A 26545-nucleotide genomic window follows, 5' to 3' on the forward strand; every position below is an offset into this window, starting at 1 on the left:
GGTCAGACACACAGATTTGGAGGTGGAGTTAAAGGATTGGGTCATACCAGGTAAAAAAGAAATAACACTTGAGTCTTATATGTTGGGCTCTGTACTGGGCTGGTTATCTGGATCAACACCTTATGAGGTACAAGTGATTCTGTTCACTTTGAAGATGAAAGAAAAGAAAGTGAAAGTGTTAGTCACTCAGTTGTGTCTGATTCCTTGAAACATCATGGACAGTAAGTAGTCTGCCAGGCTCCTCTGTCTGTGGAATTCTCTAGGCAAGAATACAGGAGTGAATTGCCATTCCCTTCTCCAAGGAAGCTTCCCAACCCAGGGATCAAACCTAGGTCTCCCACATTGCAGGCAGACTCTTTACCATCTGAGCCATCATGGAAGCATGAATCAATCACCTTATGAGCTACAACTGATTCTGTTCACTTTGAAGATGAGGAGACAGATATTCAAATGGAGTAAGTAACTTGCCCAAGGTCATACTGTAGCTGATATGAGAAATGGTTGGGAATCTAACTTCAAGTTCATGATCTTTTCACTCTGCCACATTATGCAGAAACAAATGGCCATAAAGGCAACTGGAGAACAATAAGAAATTGACTATGGATTGAAGATGGGATAAGATGTTTCAGTGGTGAAACTGGAAATGGAAGCGTCACCTGAATTTCTTCCAGCCCATTCTCTGGTTTCTGCTCACATGCATGGGACCCTAATGCCTGTAGCTCCAGTCCTTTTGCTGTGACTCCTAGCACAGATTCCTAACTTGTGCTGTTCTAGCTCTTATACTAGACATGCTTAGTGCTGTGCTTTCTGTGGACACATTAGCCATCAGATGTGGTAGTCACTTGCCTCCAGCTGTTGGCAGTCTCTGATGAGGATCACCATGGGATGATCCCAGCTTCTTCAGAGAAGCGCAGGTCCTGGTGGTAAGCTCTGGAGAGGCTGATTATCTGACCCTCTGGGGTAGCAGAACCCTCAAAACAGCAGTACCCAGGGCTGCTCTTCCAAGCCACTCATCCAGAGCCAGGGCATCTCCTCAACTTGTACCCACCTCAGCCCTGCATCAAGAACTCACCAGATCCCAAAGCCCCTACTCAACTCTAACAGACCCAGCAGGCAAAAGGCAGGAGGCATTTCTTACAATCTGAGATCAAATGAGCGAGTCTTAAGGGAACAGATTAGCTATAGTTTTCATCCTGCATGGAAGAGGGAATCATTTCCTATCCCTAAAAGGTTTGGGAAAACAAGTTATAATATCATCTTTTGTTTTGGAAAGAATGGGATAGTTGGCAAATGCATAAATACCTGTAGCAGATAGTAAGCCAATTTGGATACAACAAGGGTACCAGCTATAGTAGGGTACATCCATGGCAACACTTGTAAAAGCCTCTCCAATTACCCAGATTACATCCAACAATCCAAATTCTCTCCAGCTACACTATAACCACCATATCACTGAACATTTTGATACTGAAAAATGGCCAAACAAAGCTCAAATAAAGGAAAGATGACTCAGGCATAATATAAAGAATCTTTTCTTTGAAATGTTCCCATCTTCCTTGTATTGTCAGTTTTTGGTGGACAAATCTTTCAATCTTTAGCTTTCCTCTTTGAAATAAACAGAATCAATACTAGGAATAAATTTCTATGTGGTAGAAAATACATGTGTTGACCAATAACTTTTTAACTTTTTTTAAAAGAAGCATTTTAAAAGACTTGATTTAGACCTCACCTCTGCCATAAACCCTTTCTGAACTCTCCTCAGATAAGATTAAAATGTCCTTCTTTGTGACTCCATGGTATTTTGAATACACGTACTCACAGCATTTACTTAGCACACATGCATGTATGCACTTATAGATTTATGTATTTGCACCCCTGATTCTGTATACTATCCTATGAATTTCTTAAAGGCATGAACTATAACTTTTATGTCCCCAGTGTGTAGTACATAATGAATGCTTGGCAAGCATGTATTAAATGCATGCCTGCATGGTTTTTATATGAAACAGAAATTGATGTCATTGGTTGGATTTAGTTTGTGTGTGTGTGTATGTGTGTGTGTGTTTGTGCATGCAAACCATTTCCCTGAGATCAATAGTGGAGAGTCAATTTAACAATTATAAGAATAAAGTCTCCTTGACAACACTAAAAAGAAAGTCACTATAATAAGGAGTTTTTTTCCAAACCTCTTGCTTCAATTTCCCGAATGCAGATGTCTACCACCATGGGTCTCTGTGTGTTGTGAGCCTTCACAAGTGTCGTGAGGTCACAGCAGTACACCTTCTTGATCCTCTTGAGATCAGGCTGGCAGTCATTGGGAACGTGCTTGGAACACTGCTTGTGTACGTTCAATCCACAGTCTGTAAAAAGAGAAGCCACATTAGTCTTGCCTGGCTGTTTTGTAAAAGTTCAACACAAATTATATGTTACCAAAAATAAAAAAAGGAAAACACCCCCAGGGCTTGTTGTATCTCTCTGGAACATCCATGCCACTTAGAGGTGGTGCTGTCCACAGATGAGTATGAAATCTATCTGTACTCATGAAACTTAAATAATTCCATTTTTCTCAATAAGCCTCTCTTATTGAGAAGAAAAGAGACATCTCACAGAGACAGTTTTGGTAATTAGGTTGTTTGCATGTTTTTTTCCCTTCTGGGACTGGAAACTTTGGGTCTGTTTGAGGGCTTTTGGGTTTAGATTCCTAGAGCAAATCCTCTCCCACAAAGGGCACCGAGGGCTTCTGCTAGGGTGTTTCCCTTGATTTTGTGACACTCCTTTTGCGGAAGACATGATTACACTGACTGTAGGAATCTGTCATCTTTGGTCTGAGACCCCCATGACCATTGGCATACTCTTCTGCCTTCTTGGAGAATGGCCCATACTTTCCACTCCTGTCTTCTTTGCTGGGCAGTTTGAGTAGGCCATTGTCCTTTCTACTTGCCTTATTTCGACACCTGTGAGTGGAAATACTGTCTAACTGGACACTGGTGGGAGGACTCAAGAGTTTGCAATTTAGAACAATGCCACGTAATGTGATGATGAGAGCAATTATTTATAAAGCTCATATCAAGATCCAAAGCGGAAAAGGTGCTTTTAAGTTCAATGCACATATTAAAAGCCTTATTAGCAGTTGGTATCCACTGATGGAATTTCTCTAACAATAACAAGGCACAGTCTACATTCTGGAAAATAAAAATTTAATGCTGAAGATGTTCAAAGTTGACTTGGTGTCTATTCAAAATACCTTCTAATGTTGTTTTCATAGGTGTAAAGCATAATAATAAAATCATTTTTATATTTTATAGACATATTATAAACACATGATAATATTATAATGTCGCTGTTTTTAAAAAAGCACTTTACCACACCGAGGATTCGAGCGGATATAAACTTTTGTGAAATCATCAGTAAACGATTTTTGTCATTATATGCTTTTCATGTCATGTTTTACTGGGTGAGTTCTCTCTGTCTATCCCTTTCTAAAAACAAAACCACTTCTAATTACCTTAGCTTTATCAACATGAGAAGTTTAACAAAGCTCAAGTAAATGTCAACAACATTTGATCTACTGAATATAAATATTAGTAAACTGAACTAAATAGAATTGGCTGGTTTTCTTGTTTGCATAATGATAGCATCTACTCCTAGGGTTATCATGAGGATCAAATAAGTTAATATATGTAAAGTCTGAAGTGTGGGGAGTGCTACGTGAGAGTCAAATAGAAGAAACAGCAAATATGGTGATAGAAAATACAAGGACGCCCACCTAGCCACTTTTAAGTGATTTCATTAGTCGTTTTTACTAACTGTGAATTCTTACAAATTTCATTTAAAACATTTTTTAAAAATTACGGTAAAATATACATAAAGGTCACCATTTTAACCATTTAAGTATACAGTTCAGTGGCATTAAGTACCTTCACCCTATGTACAAACATCACTATCTCCAAACCTTTTTTATCTTTCAAAACAGAAACTCTGTACCCACGAAACAATAACTCCTGGGGCCTTCTTCCTCGTGACTCTGTCAACCATATTCTTCCTTCTGCATCCATCAGTCTGACTCCTTTAGATACCTCATATAAGTGGAATCATACAGCATTTGTCCTTTTGTGACTGCCTCATTTCACTTAGTACAATGTCCTGAAGGTTCATTCATATCGTAGTTCATGACACAATTTCCTAAAGAACACTGCATTTAAGGCTGAATACTATTCCACTGTACATATGTACCACATTGTGTCTATTTGCTCATCCAGTGATGGGTGCTTGGGTTGTTTCAACCTTTTGGCTATCGTAAACAATGTTGTTATCAATATGGGTGTACAAATATTTGTTCAATCCTTTCAGTTCTTTTGGGTATATACCCAGAAGTGGAACTGCTGGATTATATGATAATTCTAGTTTTAATTTCTTTACAAACTTCATTTTAAGGTCTGAAATGACAGTGTTTTTATGTAGAGTTAAATACTTATATTTTATTAAAATAAAGATGTTTTATAACAAATGTAGAAATACTCAATTTTTGCAAATGAATACAATTCTATATGCTATAAAGTCTAGTTAATTTTTAAAAAATTTGAAATATGTAAAATATTGAGAGGCAATGATGGATCTACCAAACATTTAATGGTCAGTTTTCAGTTTTCCTGCTGCTCAGAGGAAGTATGAGGTTAAGCCGTGGTCATTGGAGAATAGTAACATAGCCTTAGAATATGTTTTATTAAAAAAAATAATCCAAACCCTCTTATCCCAGAGAAAGTTGCTGTTCACAGCTAATCTGAATTCCAGAGTTTTGTTCTCATAATATTGACTTTGGACCAATTTCCTGCTGAAATTTGATAATACAAGCAATTAGGGATATTTTTGGTGGGTATAATCTAAAAAGGTTGAATTAATGAACACTGAGTAAAGCAGATAATTTGAACACTTTGCTCAGTGGTTGAGCTGTAGGATACTCTGTAACTCTTGATGACTAAGCTTTTCATGGTAATCCGGGTCTCTGGAACACTTCTGGAGAGTCTGTCTCCAAACTTGTGTTTCCTGCTTGCCTCGTAGACCTGGGGTGGGGGTGGGTAGAGTAGCCGACCTATATGAGTGTTCCTGGACCCATCCAGGTACCACCACCAGTGACTGCTGCATCTCTATAGAAGCCGAAATAGCCCTTTTCAGGCAGAGGAAGGATTTAAAGTCCCATGATCTTGTGAACCAAAATGGGCAGCATGGGGAAATACATCATCTTTTTTAATTTTAATTTTTAAAATTTTTATTGAAGTATAGCTGATTTATAATGTGTTAGTTTCAGGTATATAGCAAAGTGATTCAGATATTTTTTCCAGAATATATATATATATATCTTTATCTTTTCCAGATTCTTTTCTCATAGAGGTTATTACAGAATACTGAGTGGAGTTCCCTGTGCTATACAGTAGGCCCTTGTTGTTTATTTTATATATAGAAATGTGTAATGTTACTCCCAAATTCCTACTTTATCCCTCTGCTCCCGCCTCTCCCCTCTGGTAACCATAAGTTTGTTTTCTATGTCTGTGAGTCTGTTTCTGTTTTGTAAGTAAGTTCAAGTGTGGGAAATAGATCATATTAATGTAATGTCATTCAGTTCAGTTCAGTTGCTCAGTCGCATCTGACTCTTTGCGACCCCATGAATTGCAGCACGCCAGGCCTCCCTGTCCATTACCAACTCCCAGAGTTCACCCAAACTCATGTCCATCGAGTTGGTGACGCCATCCAGGCATTTCATCCTCTGTCGTCCCCTTCGCCTCCTGCCCCCAAACCCTCCCAGCGTCAGAGTCTTTTCTAATAAGTCAACTCTTCGCATGAGGTGGCCAAAGTATTGGAGTTTCAGCTTTAGCATCATCCCTTCCAAAGAAATCCCAGGGCTGATCTCCTTTAGAATGGACTGGTTGGATCTCCTTGCAGTCCAAGAGACTCTCAAGAGTCTTCTCCAACACCACAGTTGAAAAGCATCAATTCTTCGGTGCTCAGCTTTCTTCACAGTTCAACTCTCACATCCATACATGACCACTGGAAAAACCATAGCCTTGACTAGATGGACCTTTGTTGGCAAAGTAATGTCTCTGCTTTTGAATATGCTATCTAGGTTGGTCATAACTTACCTTCCAAGGAGTAAGTGTCTTTTAATTTCATGGCTGCAATCACCATCTGCAGTGATTTTGGAGCCCACTTATTTTATTTTAAATGCTTCACACAAATTGTTTCTTTAAAATCATACTCTAGCAAGAAACAAATCAGTTAAGCTATCAGTGGAAACCCAATCAATATATCACAGGAGGCTGTTCTTGCTCCTAGCCAGAAGTGTTTGCCAGAAAAAGCCTGGCATGATGAATTAGGAAGCCCAGTTAAACATTAATTTGGCAATTCTTTTCTGTGTTGTTAGGTATATCTTAACAAGATGTGTTGTGCACGCTTAGCAATGGGTGTATGCATCCAGTTCTAAGTGGAAAAACACCTAGGGTTTCAAAGTACTTTGAAAATATGTGACATGCAATCAACGTGTGTATTTTCACTGCTAATTTGACGGCAGAAAAATACTGGACCTGGGCTCTGGAGTCAAATCAAAGTTCTACCACTTACTGTGTGGCCAAGGGCAATGAACAGTTATCAATAAAGCTCAGTTTCTTCATCTATTTAATGGGGAGAATAATTGCATCTCCCCCAAAGTTTGGGGCTGAAGTCCATGGGGTTTGTTGCAAAGAGCTGGACACGACTGAACGACTGATCACACAAGGTGTGTTGGTAAGGCTAAATGATATGATGAATAGAAAGTGTTAGCTCAGGGCTTGGTATGGAGTAATTGTTCACTTATTATTTTTATGCCCCGCTTTTTGTAGTAAAGCAGGGATGGGAAAGGACTGTGACTTTTCTACCTATGCAACTCCACTGGAATCAAGTTTCTTTTTCTTTTAAGGACAACTACCTATTTTGGGTGGCAGGTAGATGCCTAAGAAAATAGACTTGCTTGGATTCTTTTTTTCTTTTCTTGCATAAATGTGAGATATTCCTTCTCATTCTAGCAAACACCTAAAACAGTTTCTCCATTAAGCACAGAGATGACTTGAGTCTTCCAGAAAGCTAGACTTTTGAGCTAATCTGAGCCTATTTCCAAGCTCTGAAAAGAAGACCCCCATGAAACCATGATGACACTTTCTGTAAATGGAAAAGGAGAAAGGAAGTTCCATGCCTACCTGAGCACCGGACCCCTTGGGCAATGAGCCCCCACATGAAGTTGGCACAGTACTCACACCAGTGCGGGCCTCGGAATGTGTGGACCTGTAAGCCAAAACGCAGAAGTGTCAGAAAATGCAGTCACTTGGAGGCAGGTGGCCTTGGACATGAATGACACCAAGAAACAAATGCCTGTGTGGGAGTAAGCATCCCTCGCTGGGCTTTTTCTTTCCAGTGATGTTGAGTTGCAACAGAGCTGGAGAAAACAGATGCACTTTGATTTCTGAAAATTCTCCACTGAGCCTCATGCCCCAAGCTAGAGCCAAAAAGGAATGTGGAGAAATGGTAAAATTACAGGGCCATGCCATCAGCAAAGGAACGAGACACTCACTACCCCTAAAAAAGAACTACATGGATAAACGGAAGATAGCCTGAGCCAGTCGCTATAACCTGCATTTAGTTCAGCAAATTCTGGAAGGCAGGACTCAGTTACTGTGGCCTTTTGACCAAAGTTGTCCTATCCAGTGAAGTAGGAAATGGCAACCTACTCCAGTATTCTTGCCTGGAAAATTCCACGGACAGAGGAGCCTGGCAGGCTACAGTCCAGTCCAGAGGGTTGCAAAGAGTCAGAAGCGATTTAGCACGCATGCATGCATAGGATAATTACAAGCTTCAAAGGCTTTAATTCACTTCCAGAAGATGGTTGGATGGCATCACTGACTCAATGGACATGAGTTTGAGCAAACTCCAGGAGTTAGTGAAGGACAGGGAAGCCTAGTGTGCTGCAGTTCATGAGGTCACAGAGTCAGACACCACATAGCAATTGAACAACAACAACAAGAAAAGTCTTTAAAAAAAAAAGGTAGAGGAGACTTCCCTGGTGGTTCAGTGGTTATGACTCTGTGTTTGCAATGCAAGGGGCATAGGTTCGATCCCTGGTCAGGGAACTAAGATCTCGCATGCCACATGGCGTGGTTAGAGCAAAACAAAACAAAGGAGGGAGTTGACTCTGAAAATGAAGGCCACCCCGTGTAGCTTCTGAGTGTGTAAGTTGAAAGTTCCTTCTGATTGGCCAGAGTGCCAGTCTCACTGGTTGATGCCCAACTCAGTTGTTAAATATTTTGAAAAAATCATGATGTAAAGATGGTCTTATTTCTAATTATTTATGTACAACCTCCTGTGACAGGACTATGTATTAGGTCATGATTTAAAACAAAATCAGAACAAAACAAAAATATATGTTCTCTGGCACAAGTAAGCATCAAGAAACAGAGTCAGGGGATGCCTTGAAAGCAAATGCAGCTGTGGTTGAGCCAGAAACCATCACAGGCAGTCTATCTGGGGGCACATATATCAATGTGAAGAGGTTTGGAATTTTTTACAAAATTAAAATATCATGAGACTGTATGGTTTCTATAAGGATTTTCAAAGTTTTAAACCTCTATTAACAAATAAAAGACATGCAGACAATATTATTATTATTTTTTTTTAGAGACTGGGAGGCCTGAACGGGCCTATATAGTCAAGATGACCACTACAGTCACAATTTGCAAAGATGCTCATCAGAGCTCTACTTCAGAAAAAAATAGCATCACTTGGAGATCTTCATTTATTTACATATGCTAGTAATTGGTTGTATATAAACTGACAAAACAGACTTGGTTCCCTCCTAATGGCACTTACAGATTTGTCAGGGCAGAGAAAGTGATCAATTAGCCAATCAAAAAGAGAAACTTCTGACCATGGTTTTATGCAATAAAACTATGTTATAATAGTTTTTTGGTATTGCAGTTTATCACATGCAAACTCTCCCCATTATACTATTTCTGCTTTGAAACATGATAGGGGAAAAGAAAAACCTCTCAGAATTGTTTTGACTAAAATGGAGGATAGTGCTGCAAGGAAATGACACCAAGATATGACAAAGCACCCCTTGTTGGAATGCAGAGACTCTATCTGAGGGAGCGCTTGCATTCTCTCGGAGCCAAAACACACGATTCATCGAGAGGCCCACTCACATGAAACGTGGTTCTAAAAGAATTCCTCAGGAAAGTGTCCTACTGAAAGCGGAACAGTTTACAAATTAAGCAATCAAAGGCTTCTTAATATTTTAGTAGAGATGCTCTAAAGCACCAGTCCTTTTTGGCCCAGGACCAGTTTCGTGGAAGACAATGTTTCCACAGACTCACAGGGGATGGTTCCAGGATGATTTAAGTGTGTAACACTTATTGTGCACTTTATTTCTATTATTATTATGTCAGCTTCACCTCAGATCATCAGGCATTAGATCCTGGAGGTGAGGGACTCCTGCTGGTTAATTAAGGCAACAAAGTTGATTGCTCATATACTGTTGAAATTGCAAGGTTGATAAAATAATATGTAAAATAATATATCTCAAAAAGAAAGAAAAGAAAAAAAAGGTGTGGAAAAGATTATACAAGAAAAAATGAGGCTGCTACTAGAGAGATTTAGGAAAGGCCTCTGTGTTATCCAAGACAGTCAGGAAGTCCTCTTTTGAAAGGGTGACCTCAAATTGCTGGAAGGAAGAGAAGCCAGTCTGCTGGGGGCTTTGAAGGGAGCATTTCTGGCAGAAGGAATCTATGGAGACCCTACAGGAGCAAAAAAGCTTGGTGTTACTGAAGAGTTAGAAGGTAAGGGTGGCCAGAACACCAGAGTGCAGGGGACAGGGCCTGGGATGAGGCTGTGAGTAGGAACCTTGAAGGCTTGATTAATGAGTGTGGGTTTGGTTGTGATCAAGTACAACAGCAGTTCCTGGAGGACTTCAAGTAGGACGATGACTTTTTTAAAAAAGATGTTCTGACCACTGTGTTGAAAATGGAAGGGAGAGTATTAATAGTAGAAACGATTCAGCAACTAGATGGTAGTGTTCAGATGAGAAACGATAGAGGCTGTGACCAGGATGTTGGAGGTAGAGATGGGAAGTGAATGGATTTGAGATCTGTTTTGAAGTTAGAATTTAAAGGACTTGATTGTAGAATAGATGTGGGTCTTTGAAGGAGAGGGTAATCAAGAGTGACTCCTAGATTCTCATTTTAGAAAGCAGGCAGATAGTGATGCCACTTGCTGAGATATGGAAGACATTCTTTTGGGAGAAATTAAAAACTTCAGTTTTGACCAGTGAAAGGTTAAATGCTGCTGAGATTCCAAATGATAGAATTAAGCAGGAATTTACACCGAATGCAATAGCTCACACGAGGAGGAACTGGAGGTCTACATTTGGCCATCCTTGACAAATATATGGTATGTAGAATTGTGTGAATGGGGAAAATAAAACCTCTTAGAGATAGTAGAAAATGAAGAAAATAGAGCCCAATCCCAAGCCCTTGGTGCATCAGCATTTGGAGAGAACCAAGAGAGTAAAGTGGTTTAGAAGTCAAGAGGTGAACCGTGTTTTAGGGAAGGAGTGGCCAATTCCAGGCTGAATGCAGGAAAGAGGTCCAGTAATTGGGGGTTCAACTGTGACTCAGACACATGGAAGTCACTGGCAACCTTGACAAAAGAAGTCTCTGGATCACTGAGGGCAGAAGTCATTCTTGAGGGAACTGGGAGGATAACTGGGAAGCATGGGAGGATAACTGGAAGGCATGGAAGGAGAGAAGTGTAGAGGCAAATTCATCAAGAAGTTTGGCTGTGATGTCCAGCAGAGCAGCAAGAGAGCTCCAGGGAGGTAAGGAATGGGCCCTGGGAGGACTTTTTAAAAATAAAAGACTGGAGACATTCATTTCAGTTCAGTTCAGTCACTCAGTCATGTCCAACTCTTTGCAATCCCATGGACTGCAGCACAACAGGCTTCCCTGTCCATCACCAATTCCCTGAGCTTACTCAAACTCATGTCCATTCAGTCACTGATGCCATCCAACCATCTCATCCTTTGTTGTCTCTTTCACCTTCTGCCTTCAATCTTTCCCAGCATCAGGGTCTTTTCAAAAGAGTCAGTTCTTCACCTCAGGTCGCCAAAGTATTTGAGTTTCAGCTTCAGCATCAGTCGTTCCAATGAATATTCAGGACTGATTTTCTTTAGGATATACTGGTTAGACCTCCTTGCTGTCCAAGGGACTCTCAAGAGTCTTCTCCAACACCACAATTCAAAAGCATCTGTTCTTTGGTGCTCAGCTTTCTTTATAGTCCAACTCTCACATCCATACATGACTACAGGAAAAACCATAGCTTTGACTACAGAGACCTTTGTTGGAAAAGTAATGTCTCTGCTTTTTAATATGCTGTCTAGGTTGGTCATAACTTTTCTTCCAAGGAGCAAGTGTCTTTTAATTTAATGGCTGAAGTCACCATCTGCAGTGATTTTGGAGCACCCCAAAATAAAGCTTCTCACTGTTTCCATTGTTCCCCATCTATTTGCCATGAAGTGATGGGACCAGATGCCATGATCTTAGTTTTCTGACTGTTGAGTTTTAAGCCAACATTTTCACTCTCCTCTTTCACTTTCATCAAGAGGCTGTTTAGTTCTTCTTCACTTTCTGCCATAAGTGTGGTGTCATCTGCATATCTGAGGTTATTGATATTTTCCCCAGCAATCTTGATTCCAGCTTGTGCTTCATCCAGTCCAGCATTTCTCATGATGTACTCTGCATATAAGTTAAATAAGCAGGGTAACAAATATACAGCCATGACATACTCCTTTCCCAATTTGGAACCAGTCTGTTGTTCCATGTCCAGTTCTAACTGTTGCTTCTTGACTTGCATACAGATTTCTCAGGAGGCAGGTGAGGTGGTCTGGTATTCCCAACTCTTTAAGAATTTGCCACAGTTTATTGTGATCCACACAGTCAAAGGCTTTGGCATAGTCAATAAAGCAGAAGTAAATGTTTTTCTGGAACTCTCTTGCTTTTTCTATGATCCAACAGATGTAGGCAATTTGATCTCTGGTTCCTCTGCCTTTTCTAAATCCAGCTTGAACATCTGGAAGTTCACAGTTCATGTACTGTTGAAGCCTGGCTTGGAGAATTTTGAGCATTACTTCACTAGTGTGTGAGATGCGTGCAATCGTGTGGTAGTTTGAGCATTCTTTGGCATTGCCTTTGTTTGGGATTGGAATGAAAACTGACCTTTTCCAGTCCTGTTGGCCACTGCTGAGTTTTCCAAATTTGCTAACATATTGAGTGCAGCACTTTCACAGCATCATCTTTTAGGATTTGAAATAGCTCAACTGGTATCCCATCATCTCCATTAGCTTTGTTCATAGTGATGCTTCCTAAGGCCCACTTGACTTTGGGAGACATTTGGATATATTAATTTGTCAGTGAGATTGATATGATAGGTAGAAGAGATTGGAGATGCAGAAAGGAAAGAAGCAAAAGAGTGATGATCCTGAAAAGCTGAGAGATGATGGAATTAAGGGCATTTATATCAGCAACATTCAAAAAGAGAAACAGTTGAGATCATTCCAGAATTCCTAAGAGACACAAAATCTTCAGGTTAAAAAACCTGAGTCTCAAAGCTGATGAATAAAAAATAATTTAGACCTATACAGATGAGAGTGGAAGTGCAGAACACTAAACAGATAAGCAAAATCCTCAAAAACAGGTTACCTGTGAAAGGACAGTAATTGGGATGAAAACAGAATTCTCCTCAGTAAAAAGAGAAAAGTAAATTACAGAGTCATTTCATCAAAGTCCTCAGAGAAAAGTATTGTCAACCTAACTTCTATACACAGCCAATTACCATTCAAAAGCAAGGGTGAAATAAAGATATTTTCAGACAAATGCCAAGAGTTTTCACTCACAGATCCTCACTCAAAGATATACCCAGGGATTATATTATTCTGTAAGAAGCACATTGAACCTAGTGGGAAAGGACAGGATTCAAGAAGCCACAGTAAGCAAGAAAACTGGGAAACATGGGCCAATATAATCAAGCCTCTCCATAAAAACAATAACAAGATGACTAATTTCAGAGGACTTAAAAGCAGGTTGAAAAAAATGGCATGGAAGATTCAAACAGTAAAACAAAGAAACAAAACAGGTTACAGTAGAATATAATGAAATAGAACGAAAAATTTTCAAAAGGATTAAAAAAACTAAAAGGCGATTTTTTAAAAGTTTTACAAAATAGCCAAACCTTAGGGAGTTGATCAAGATAAAAGGCACAAACAATAAAGGGGAGGACATAATTGCCGATGCTGTAATGATGTAAAACAAAACCTTGAGAACTTTCTACCCACAAAATTAAAAGTTATGTGAAATGGATAATTTATTAGAGAATATAAATTATCAAAAATGACTCAAAATAATATAAAAAACCTAAATTCACTTATACCTATTAAATAATTAAATCTAAGCCATTGATTCCAAATAATCTTGTTAGATTTAACCAACTTTAAAAAAAACAATTTCTAGCCAATATAGACTATTACAGAGGAAAAGAAAAAAAGTTCCACAGTTCACTTAATGAAGCTAATCTTGATTCAAAAACCATACAAGAATGACACATAAAAGTAAAATTGTACAGCTATTCAATTATGAACATAAATGTAAAAATCCTTTAAAAATCCTACTGAATGTAGCATTATGTTTAAATGTCATGACCAAGGGAAGGCTTATTTCAGAGATTTAAGGTAGTTGACGTATTATTAGAATTCAGAAGAATAACAAGAGAGAGAAAACAAAAAATCATTTTAAAAATTAGAATATCAACAGTTAACAAAATTCAATACCTGTTCATAGTAATAGCACTTGGCATACTAGGAAAAGAGGGAACTTCTAAAAATGGTTGATTAAAGATGTCTATGATATGCACATGACAAACATCATATTGAAAGATAAAACATCAGAATAATTTCCTTAAGAGTCAGCAGAAAGATAAGGCTGTATGCTGTAAAAGCTCATCTTGGGCATTATCCTGCTGAATTTTAGCCAGCGTACTAAAACAAGACAAAGAAATACACCATATGTAATTGGAAGAAAGAACAAAGCTATCAAGTTCACTTAATATAAGAGCAATAACAAGAAATCAGTACATATCAGCAGTTACTCATTTTGTTAAATCATAAAAATTAAAGGACTCCATTCACAGCATCAGGAATAATCTAAAATAATTATAATTAAATTAATAACATAAGTAAGGAGATATTCTATATTCATGTATGACAATGCTCAATACTATAAATATATCAATTATTTTCCAAATGAAGCTTTAAATCCAATTAAGTTTCAACAAAGTCTTCATAATGCTTTCCCCCAAATTGACAAGATGACCCTACAACCCACATGGAAGAATAGAACAGAGAGAAATAGCCATCATAATTTTGTATAAGTAAAAGAATGTAAGAAAATATATTCAACTATATTTTGAGACTTCTATAGTTAAAAAAAGTAAAGGACCATGCAGCATCATGCAGTATAAACAAACCAGTGGAACAGAGAGGAAATGACAGAAACCAAATTACACATATATGGAGACTTGGTATTTCTCAGAAATGGCATTATACATTAGTAGGGGAAGGATGTCAGAGAGAGGAACTATTTCCCAGTTCATCCACCTATTCACCCACTCATTATTCACTCATTTATTTGATACTTAACTGCTGATTGCCTACTTTGAACCTGGTACTGTACTAGTTCTCAGAAATACAAAGTAAAAATAGATCAGAGGAACAGAGACCTTCCTGCACCCAAGGATTTCACCTACAAGAATAATCAGGCAACATAAATAAGTATCTTGTGGTAGTACACTGTGCGAGAGTAATAAATTCTTCCTGAAAAGGCTGGGGAAAATGATATTTGAATTGGATTTTGGAGAATGGAATGGATTCATGAGACTGGGCTGATGGGACACTGATGATGTTGACTGGGGAGGCAGATGTTCTTCTTGGGGAGAACATTCCAAGAAGAGGGAACAGCACAACTAAAGGCCGATGAAGGTGAGTTTGACTTTTTAAAGGCATTCTTTTCTTGTAGGTCATGCAAGAAAAAAAAAGGGAGTGAAAAATTCCTATCTGGAACACCTCCCGCAGTTGAAGAAATCACATAGGAAATAACTACACACCTTAGGGTAAAAATAAAAATGCAATATTTAGGAATTGGGAGAGTAGCTATTATATAGTGTTTACAGTCCATTGACAAGATGGAAACTAGTTGATTGAATGCTTCAGGAAGTCCAGGACACGCTAATCATAGATTTTCTAAAATTTTTGCCATGTTTAAAAAATAATTATTCAACAACATCCTTTCCCATCAATGATGTATCCCCACTGCCTTCTGTCCCATTTCTTCAGCCAAACAAATGCAGGCAGGGACTTCTGAATGGCAAATAGCTCTATTTATTGTCCCCACAAATACACATTCCCCAGAAATCGGCAAAATGGCGACAGAAGGGAATGTAAAGTTAGTTAAACATTATTTTAGGCCCACTGCCTAATTTCCTCTTTGTGATGGGCTGTTTATTTTCATGGCGGATAGATTGTTCAGTTTTCTTTTGGGTTCACAAGAACAATCTCTAGACAGTAGGCTATACGTAAATGCTGAGAGTACACGCTCTGGACTCCTCTAATTTGGGATTGAATTATGATTTTTATTCTCCCATTGAAATGTCCCATATCTTGAAAAGTCAGTGATCATATTTTTCCATTCTCTGAATGATATTGATTTTCAAGAATATCTTTTCAGAAAAAAAAGAATATTTTGCAAACTTTAGAGCAGTAACTAAAATACCCTAGACAGGAAGAAAATACCCCAGACAGGAAGAATGTCTGTCCAAGACTATTATACTAGGCCTGGTCTGCCTGGAATTCAAAAACCACACCAAACAGAAAAAGATGATATTATAGGAGATAAGGTCTGTTTGACAAATAGCCCAGGAATAACCACCCAGTAAAAACAAGAGCAAGGAGAGTCGTCAAGAAAAATCTCAGGCGTTTAGTGAGTATCCCCCAACTTGGCTCTTTCTCAATGAGCAGGATGTTATTTGCCTCATATCTGCTGAATCTGGAAAACAGGATTCCCTGGTGATTTTATAACAAGTCTGTTTTGATGGGTCAGTGTAGACACCGCCCAAGTGTATAACCAGCTCAGCCCAGATCTAGACCGTAAGAAACAGAAAGGGCTATGCATGATGTGCTACGGTTGAGAAATTTTGCTTTTCCTTATCAGTACACATCAGGGTCTCTCAACCTTGGCTCTACTGACATTTGGAGCTGGTAAGTCTTCATGTACTGTCGGGTGGTCAACAGCATCCCTGGCCTTTACCTAACAGATGCCAGTAGCAACCCCTCAGTGGGACCAACCACAGATGTCTCCAGATAGTGCCACATATGCTCTTGGGGACAAAAGAACCCTAATAGAGAGTTGTGGGTACAGACTAAAACCATGTCACCTCAGTTTGTCATTTTTCTTACTTATAACTTTATTCTTATACTTTTATTTGAAAAGGACTCATGGATCAAAGGCAGTTTTTTCTTAACTGCATTATATGCACAGAAGAGGGGGCTGGGAGACTAAAGTCACTTCCGGCTACAAGTCTGTGGACCTGGGGCTCTTCTAGTTGAGCTTTTGCCCCAGAGTCCCTGGGGCTGGAGGACAGGCAGCTTGTCCATGGTCACCCAGATGGTCAGCAGTACTTGCCTCCCACTCTCAGCCGAGGGTTTTTCCTATAATCGACTGCATTTCCCATCATCATGTGACACTGAACTTGTATGAAAAATTAGGTGAAACTTTGGACTTTTCCCTCTTGCACTATCAGATGAAATACTGGCCTTGAAGTGAACCTTTTCAGATGCAGGAAAATAGCCAAGGGGAATCACTGGGGCTGTGACCGAAGACTCTGGGTTTTCCTGCAAGGCTAGCTGAGCAGAGGCAGGGGGACAGCTGGGTTTCTCCACCACTGAGCCCCCAGATGCACCCATTCAGCAGCTGTTCTAATACATTTAAAACAGGATTTTCAATTCTAAAACATTGATTGTTGCCACAAAGCTTTTGGGGAGTCTCCCCATTGATATGGTGAGATATCCTTGTGCCTGCTGACTTCCTCTCGGGTTGATGAAGACATCTGCACCCACATCCTTTGACACTTTTCTGCTCAAAGCCTACCAGGTCCCCCATTGTCGATTGCAAGTTTTTTTCAGTCTTGGCACTGCTGACATTGGGGCCAATAACCCTTTGTGGTGGGGACTGTCCTGGCCCTTGTAGGATGTTTAGCAGCATCTCTGGCTTCTGCTAGACTCCAGTCATAAGAATGAGAAATGTCTCCAGACACTGCCAGATGTCCCCTGGGAGCACCACTGCCTTGTTTGAGAACCACCTAGCAAAGAAAGAGCTCACATTCTTACATCACCACCATCTTTCTGATACCTGGCAGTGCCTGGCACATACTTGGCCTTCAGTCTATATTTGCTGAATTAAAAAAAAAGTGTCTAAATAGTCACCTCTTCTTAGAACATTTAGTCATTTAGAATAGTCTCTTTGAATGATACATTCTTGGCATAAAACAAACTCAATGTAAAATTAATAACAACCAAGCATTTTATATGGGCCAGACTTGTTAATAAATAATTTAAAATAGTAGAACATCTTGGCCAAGCCACTTCCCTGGTGTGGGGCCTAAGCAAGGAGTCTCTGTTGGGTTTGCTGTCAAAGACTATTTTCTTTGCAGCAGGCTCTGCTGGTTTATAAAGGATTTACAATGATAGTATCCCAATATTTACATAAAATCATGTCAAGGAGGGATAAGATAAGGTTTAAGTGAGACTCTGCCAGTCAGAGAGAGCACTCACCTATGTGAGAACCTTGTCCAAAAACTTTTTCCTCAACTTGGTCAAAATCCCATGAATGAAATTGCATTGGGAAAAGGCATTATGCTGCTGGTCTCAACAGGACTATTTAAAACATGACTACTGGCAGTTTCCTGGTGGTCCAGTGGTTAGGACTTCACCTTCCAATGCAAGGGGTGCAGGTTCAATACCACATGCCTCATAGCCAAAAATCAAAAACATAAATCAGAAGTAATATTGTAACAAAAATTCAATAAAGACTTCAAAATAAAATATATACTTAAAAAAAAAAAAAATAAAAACAGATTACTAGATTAAATAAGCTGTCATTTTCAAGAACAAGCCCTTTTAAAACCAAGCATCTACTACCTGTAAAGTAACAGTAAATCTTGGTGACTCACAGAAGAAAGGGTTTCCATGCAACCTACCAGGTTGGTTTGACAGGTGCTATTGCAAATGAATCATAATGTGTAGCCTATTTGTAGAATGCAAAGCCTGGCGATGAACTGGGGAAGCAGAAGCTAAGATCTAGAAACTAAGGCTGGTAGGTCTTAACAGGGTGGTTCCATGAAGTGACTCGGCAGACAGGAACAACAGGAGGCAGGCAAGAACTCATCCAGGGGTAAAGGGTGGAGAGTTTGCCAGACACAAACCTCATTTACTTTGCAGGTTCGCTGAAGGCTAGTCCTATTATTAGCTCCAAAATGGCACAACAGCAATGGGTATACTTCACAAAAGATGGAACCAAAAATATAGGTGACAAGGCTAACGTGCTGCAGAGCACCTAGGCTGTCAGATAATAATATTAAATAACAACATCGAGGCTCAGGACAGCTTCGTGACTTCCTTCAAGCAGAACCCAATGGAAAGAGTTGGACTTTGTTACGAAACTTGAAGTGGAATTCTTCAAAACAAGGAGGAAAGGATTACGGCTGACGTCTCCAGGCCTCTACCTGGAAGGGTTCCTTTCTTTCACATATAACCTGGATACCACCCATCCTCCAGACATCCTATAGCCCCATTCATGTATTTACATGGGGGTGGGGGGTTTGACCTCCATGGCCAAAGTTACCTGAGCAAAGCAGACACTTGGTCCAAGTCAGGCGAGTCTGATTCTTTCTCCATGGAAATTTAGAATTGGGATTTTGTGGTTGGTCTTTGTAATACATAAACCAGAGAGTTATCATCAGCCATACTGTGCAGACCATATAGACTAAGATGTTTTTGTGCAGGGAGAGAATAATGAAGCTGATATCCAGAGTAGAAAGCAATGAAGGGATGGGAAGGGAGAAGGAGAGAAAGGAAGGAAGAGAGGGAAGGAGGGGGCAGAGACACTGAGCCCAGGTATACCCCTAGTTCCTGCTTCCTCCTTGCCTAGTTCTAAACAGTCCCTGGGGGCTCTGTGAGACTTGCCTATTTCACTTAAGATGGTATCCAGGGGTTCTAAAAATTATAACGGCCAGACAGTTGTAGGAAATAGATTGAAAGTAAAAGTTGCTCAGTCATGTCGACTCTTTGTGACCCCATGGACTACACAGTCCATGGAATTCTCCAGGCCAGAATACTGGAGCAGGTAGCCTTTCCCTTCTCCAGGGGATCTTCCCAACCCAGGAATTGAACCGAGGGTCTCCTGCATTGCAGGCGAATTCTTTACCAACTGAGCTATCAGGGAAGCCCTAGGAAGTAGATTAAAATGATGTAGCTTCATAGCTCTCTTGGAGAAGCCATATTTTCTTCATAAAGTCTAGTATTTCCAAGCCTATTTATTAAGTCTCATGTTGAGTTCCTTGTTTTACATTCAAGGTGATGAAGCTTGCCTTCCCTTTGAATTGTTCCTTCCAGACTTGTTTCTGCCAAAACAGCCTTTTCTGATTATAAAACAAAAGAAACAAAACTCACAACTGTTTCTGAAGCCACTGTCTGCCTGTGACAAAGTGCAGGTGCAAAATCCAACAGAAGCGGGACCAGGACTGTCGATGGGCCGCCGCACACCCAAGAGAACACAGTGCAGGCAAAATACTGGGGCGAGAGGGCTGGCACATTTTATGGAGTCAGCAAGGATGAGGAAAAGTGGGGCTTGCATACGGAAAGCAGAAGTGACTAGTTCCAAAGCAAATGATCACTCCACTGATGAAAATGTGGAAACTGAGGACAGAGAGAGAAACCATCAAGGAGCCACAAAACCCAAACAGGGAGGCGGTGATGCTGCCACATACTAGACGGGTGTCCCAGCCGTGGCACCAGGACACACTCTCAGCCTCCTGACCTCGTCCTGGCGCCCAGGGTCTTAGGAGTGGGAGGTGTGTTTAGAAGGTGTGTGCTGCTTGAGCACGCATATACGCACAGTGTACCATGGGCATAGGATGCTGCTGGTGCAGCCTGCAGCCTCGTCTGTGGGGACAGAAAAGGGTAAGGCGGGCAACTGTTTAACTTAAATCCAGACAAGGCCACTTTTGAGAGGCACCACACAGGAAGCTGGGACAGCAAGAATAAACCTGGGCACGTGTGCAAGATCCTGGGTAGGTGGCACGGCCAGGTCCTCTGACCACATGAGGAGCTGGCCTGACATGCCTGGATCCGGCCTCTGGCTCCCCGGCACAGGTGGTGACCCTGGCATCGACTGCTGCCCACCACCTGAAAGGACTGGAACACAACTAACATGAGCCCTAAGTGAAAGCAAACTCTGGGGCAGGAAGTGAGGAAGGAAAGTGCACGCTTAGGCGAACAGGGTGGGGAGATGCCTGCTACACATGCTCTCCACATATTCACTGACAGCCCACTCTGGGCCAGGCCCTGATCAAGACACTGGGGTTTCTACAGAAAGTAAAACAGACAAAATCTGTCTCCACCCCTTTGCCCCCACCCAGGAAGGGGTTTCTCTCTGATAAGGGGAAAACACATCAATACATGTGTACTATGTCAGCTGGTGTTCAGTGATAGGGATGAAAGTAAAGTTGGCAGAGGGCTAGGAAAGGGATGGACAGGGGACAGAAGGGAATGAAGGGCAGATGGACGGGCAGGACTGGGGGAGGGGTGGGCAACCAGGTGAGGTTGGGGTGGGGTGGTCTGCTCTCCAATGTTTAGAACTTTTTGGACTTCTGCTCTCCCTCCATATTCCATATAGGGAGAAAACATGTCCCTCAAGTGGCCTAGGTAGAGAGAGCTTTCAGAAGGAGTGAGTGATGTGCACACACATGCAGCCTTGGGAGGCTGAGAGCACGAGCCAGCTGAGTGGAAAAAGGGACCATGGATTGGCAGTCTGTGATCATCCAACCCACCCCAGCTGACTCTCCAGATGTGCAGCAAGCACTTCTGTCTCCTGAATCCTCTCTTTCCTGCACCCTGTTCACCCCTGGCTCATTTCTGACTCCGAAGTTCTGATTCATGTCTTTGCACTGCTCTTTCAGTTTTTAATTACATCTTGTTGACCAGGGAAGAAGAAAGAGATGGTAAAAAAAAAAAAGTAAGAGGGACAAGAAGAAGTGAAGGTAGAAAATAAGAAATACAGAGCCAACTACACACCGAAAATGCAAGGAAGATGAGAGACACAAAAAGATGAACAATAAAATAATAATAGAAGGCAAGCTTACTGGGTACCAATGACCTTCAGTGATTTACAAGTATTCTTATTTATTTATTTATTTTAATTGGAGGCTAATTACTTTACAATATTGTGATGGTTTTAGCCATACATTGACATGAATCAGCCATAGGTGTACATGTGTCCCCATCCTGAACACCCTTCCCAGTTCCCTTCCCATCCCATCCCTCAGGGTTGTCCCAGGGCACCAGCTTTGAGTGCCCTGTTTCAGGCATCTTAAACCTTACGGCACTCCCATTTTACAAATGAGGAAACTGAAGCTCAGAGAATTAAGCTACTTGCCAAAGAACATGTTGTGGCCAGTGGCACCAAGCTGGCCACAGCTACCTCATCATTGCATTAGGTGGGGAAAGAAAGAGTTATCCAGGCTGACAGGGTTGAGGGGTTCTTGAAGGTTTCAGAGCTCAGCCACAAGGTGTTCTTAGGGCAGACCCTCTAAAACAGAGCTATTCTACCTACTAGAGAGTGCCTCTTTCAGTCCAGTAGATAAACAGGGATGCAGACATAAAACATGTTAAATAACAGAATGCTTTCTCTGTTTATCAGACAGCTTTCATTGTAGAGAGAAGCCTATTAATTTCATCATTCCTCCAACAAATACTCTTAGTTTCTAATATGTATAAGTAATCCCGAGAATTTGACATTTAAACCAGCAACAAGCGTATTTGTATACATGTTGTAAAGTATATAATTATTGCATGAAATGAGGAGCAACTTAATTAGCTTCCAAAAGCTTTTGTTTCCAGAGCAGATTTTCAGTTTTTCCCAGACACGCTTTGTTTGGAAATCAAGGGCAGTAGATATGCCCTCAGGAGCACTGATGGGAGCCTTCTCAAAGAAGGGAGTGGGAGGGGTTCCGACCTCAACCAAGTCAGGAGTTTCTAGCCATTGCTGTTTTTAAAAATTGTTATTATTGAGACTTCCCTGGTGGTACAGTGGTGAAGACTCCATGCTGCCAATGCAGGGGGGATGGGTTAAATCCCTGATGGGGGAACTAAGATGCTACATAGCAAGGCCAAAATACAAAAAAATTGCAATTATTGCATTGTTTTTTAAAATTTGAAGTACAGTTGATTTACAAAGATGTCTTAGTTTCAGGTGTATGGCAAAGTGATTTTTTTCATTATAGGTTATCTATTCATTGCTTGTGATGAAGCTCCTGGGGAGAGTGAGGAAAGGGCTTTTCATTCAGGGAATAGTCCTGATGGGGGCAAAAAAAATCTTGCTCTGAAGTGAGGCATCAAGATCTGCTGGCAGATTCAAGTCTTTGGTAGGAGGCCTCTCGATGAGAGTGCAGACAGGGCCTAGCAAAGCTTATTTGTTGATAAGGATGAGAATGTGATTACTTGTTCTTTTTAAACATTTACTTTATGCCAGACACATAATATCCTCAAATAATAACCCAACTTACAAATCAAGACAGTTTCAGAACAAAGCCTACTAGAAATGAATATAAATAAAAACTCACTGCAAAATTAAGATATAGAACAGATTCCAGGCAGATGTCAGGGGCCTTTGATAAGCACTTTCTTCTTTGGTTAGGTCATGTTACTAAAACCTTACTGCTCTATTTATAGCAGGGACCTGCTTTTAGAATGTTCTTCTAAAGACCATGCAGAGTTCCCACTTAAAGTTGGTTGTGGGTAGGGGTGGGGGGTGAGGAGAGGGCTGAATGAGGATAAAAGGGGCCAGGAGTGACAGAGGGAGCCACCCCCTCCTGCCCCAGCCTCTCATTCTTAAGGACAGTGGCACGAGCAGTACCATTGAAAGCCACAATCAACTGACACAGCACTCAAGGGTCTGCTATGTCTCAAAGATGTCTATTTAAAACACGGAAGAGAAACGGTCCTGTCTGGCTTGCATTCCCCTCTGACAACTCATCTGTTCTCTGCTTTCTTTTCTCTCAATAGCAGTAAGTTAGAAAACATACTGTCAATAGATACAGACTTTTTAAACAAACATTTAAAAAGCTGTTAGTGTTTTTCAGTAATAATTAACATAGATCATGTTAGCAACAGAACTACTTGAGAAGATAAGGTTCAACTATCCTTTTGGTTTAAATGTTTTTATGTCCCATGCAGAGATCTAAGATGAAAAAAAGACTGAAATTAATTATGAAGTACCAATCAACTAAATACACTTGTGTGTTCTTCACACAAACTCAGACACAGTATCTATAGAGGAAAGCTATTCCAGGCAAACATACATTGCAATAGGGCAAAAGTCCAGCTGGATCTTAGAGCCAAAAGAATCAGAATTTTCAAGAGGGAGGAAAAAAAAAAAGGCAAGTCCAAGATCCATCCTCCCATTCATGGTAGTACAAATACAGGAGGCAAAGGATCAGGAATTTCTGCCAGAAGTCAGAAAAATACTTTCTTAAAATTAAAAAAGAATTAATTAGGGTAAAGATAGGAAAGCGGAAAAAGAAAAAAACATAAATTAGACCTGTTACTATTCAGTGATGCCCCAAATTATAATTGTCACTACTCAATGGTGGGAGAAATAACAAGAGCCTTGTCATGGATAAGGACCTATCTAATGCAATTCTTCACTCTCATGCTAAATACGGAGGGCTGGATAACTCCATGCCTCAGTTCAATTATAGCATGCAAATGTCTGAGCTCCTTGCTTTCTAAAAACAGAAGCAGAGCAAACAGACCAAACGAACACAAATGTATATTTAATAGACACACATCTGTCTGTACGAAGGATAGGAAAGCAACAGAATGAACTAGGTTTTCCTGGTCACTTCTGACAAATGGTTCCCCAGTTCCAAAAGTTTCTTGGGCTACTGACCCTAAAGGAAAAAGAATTTTAAAAAAAGAATACAATTTACATTTAGCTGCTCCTGTGTCTTCTTCCTAGATCCTTCATCTCCATTCTCTCCAAATTCCACACGGTCAGCCCCTGTGCTGGTGTAAAACCTCTAACTCTGTCCTGTCTCTCCTGCACTCAGGGGCATCTCAAACCAGGCAATTTGGCATCAGAACCTCCTCCCAGCCCTTCTTGGAAAACACATCAGGGCAAAGGAAACAGGCCATAATTTTCTGACGGCAGGCCGTTTCTCCAAGTGCTAGTCTGAAATGAAGATAGTGGTATTTCCAGTTTATAAATACACATGGGAAAATCCACTTAACCCCCCGCCAGGTCTTCCTATCTTTTTGTTTGGTCTGGTGAGCAAGACCAAGGCTGGGACCAGAAGGAGCTTGGCAAGGCTGCCAGGGCGCCCCCTGCACCTCGAGCACAAACAAAAGCTACTGGATGGTATCTCCCGTCATCATTTGCTTTCACAGCTGTCTACACATAAACCCAAAGAGTTAGCATCCCTGAAAACAAAAGACAAAACACAAAATGTGAAACGGGCAACTGTTTCCACTTGCTCACAGATAACAATATTCTTTACTGCTACTCCGAGTGGAAAAGTACCGCTTGATATTCACCAGATGACCTCTAAATGCCAAAGATTGGGCATGCTCTGTTTTTCTTTCACTGGACATGGGAATGTGGAGAGGAAATGGGCCGAATTCATTAGAACTCAGTTAACATACATAGAGGTGCTTCTGAGCATTAGCATCAAGCAAACTGCTTTCTGAAACCTCCCGTTTGATTTGATTCAGAGCAAGTAACTCAATGTGGAAAGCAGAAAATCTGCCGTCTCGTGACTTTACCAAAGCCCAGACAGAAACCATGGCCTGGAGCTCTCCACCTGCCCTTTTATAACAGAAGAAAGGATGCAGAGGTTCGCTTACCTTAAAGTTGTGTGTCTTCTCATAGTTGAAGTGGTTGTCGTTGTGTGTGAGGGCGGCCCTTCGGACCAGGGAGGAGATCTGTGGACAGGCAAAGAGTTTGAGAGGGGGCCAGAGAAAAGCGCCTTTGATTCCCACCTTCACCCCCAAGGCCACGGCCAGCAGCTCCTGGCGTTTTCTGCCTGGCTTAGGCTTCCGAACCACAGCACACTTCTTCTCATTCTCCAGCCACAGTTCCTCGGAGAACATAGTGACTGGACCCCAGATCTTTCTGGTTTCCTCTGCGGAGCCTGGGCAGTGCAGCGCCATCAGATTTTTTGAACTGCGGCTAATGTTAGGCAGCAGATTCGAGGCAGCTGCGTTCTGTCTGCAGAGGCCTGGGGCATGTGACCTGGAAGGGCCTGTTTGAGTGATGGAGAGGGCTCTGCATCTGAATAAGGACAGGCCTGTTTTGTTCTGCGTTATTTCTTAAGGCCAACGTGTGCCTGGAACAATAGCACACATTCATGAGCGCAGCACCCCCCAGAAGCTGTATCCAGTCAGCCCCTGAGGAATCAATGGAGGAGGCAGGGGCTGGCAGCTTTATTCCTCCTGCCACAGCGCATTGCAAAGGAGAGACCTCAAATACTTGCTAGCATATTTCACACACACACACACACACTCACACACCCAACCAACCAACTCTGATCTTCAAAGCCTGAGGCTGTATCCAATTATTCTGGGGCTCTGAACCCCATTCTGGGCTGAATTCCAGCAGATTAAACCTTTAAACCCTAATGACTGTTTAATCATATAGGGGATAAAGCCTGCGTCTCTTAAAAAAAAAAAAAAATCTGTCCCAGCACTTGAAAGCTTTATTTTTATTCTTATGCTTACATTAAATTAGAACAGTCTGACCACTGAATGGGGCATACAAGAACTGTATATAGCGTTTCAGCTCTGGGATCTACAGTTACAAGTTTAAAATAAGAGAGAGGATGTCTTGCCTCAGAATACCCCCATGGACTCCCCCACCCACCACAAACAACCCCTCCCATACAAAGAAGGCAGTATTCCTTAACTAAAACATCATACTTTTTTTTCTTTTAAATAAAACATTTTCAATGTTAATTCTTTTAGTATCCAAGCTAATGCCCTCCTGGCTCGTAAAAGCATCATCTGTTTGATGGTCTCTCTCGGGACCCTGGTTTTCTAGTTCCAGGTCTCTGCATTAATAGAAGTGAGGAAATCATTATCTCTTAATGAGTACTCCTA

General features: G+C 40.9%; 1 protein-coding gene across 4 annotated transcripts in view; it reads right to left on the minus strand.

Annotated features, from left to right (window-relative positions):
- Positions 1–26545, minus strand: part of CHN2 (chimerin 2) — a 337298-nt gene that overhangs the window by 15544 nt on the left and 295209 nt on the right. For 3 of the 4 annotated variants that reach the window (XM_005205489.3, XM_059885477.1, XM_024990557.2), the window contains 3 exons: positions 25295–25372; positions 7224–7308; positions 2187–2360 (listed from right to left, as the gene is read on the minus strand). In XM_005205489.3, coding sequence (XP_005205546.1) covers positions 2187–2360; positions 7224–7308; positions 25295–25372 — 337 coding nt within the window. 4 annotated transcript variants of the gene reach the window in all.

Source organism: Bos taurus, chromosome 4 (genome assembly GCF_002263795.3).
Source record: "Bos taurus isolate L1 Dominette 01449 registration number 42190680 breed Hereford chromosome 4, ARS-UCD2.0, whole genome shotgun sequence".
NCBI classification, from domain to species: domain Eukaryota; kingdom Metazoa; phylum Chordata; class Mammalia; order Artiodactyla; family Bovidae; genus Bos; species Bos taurus.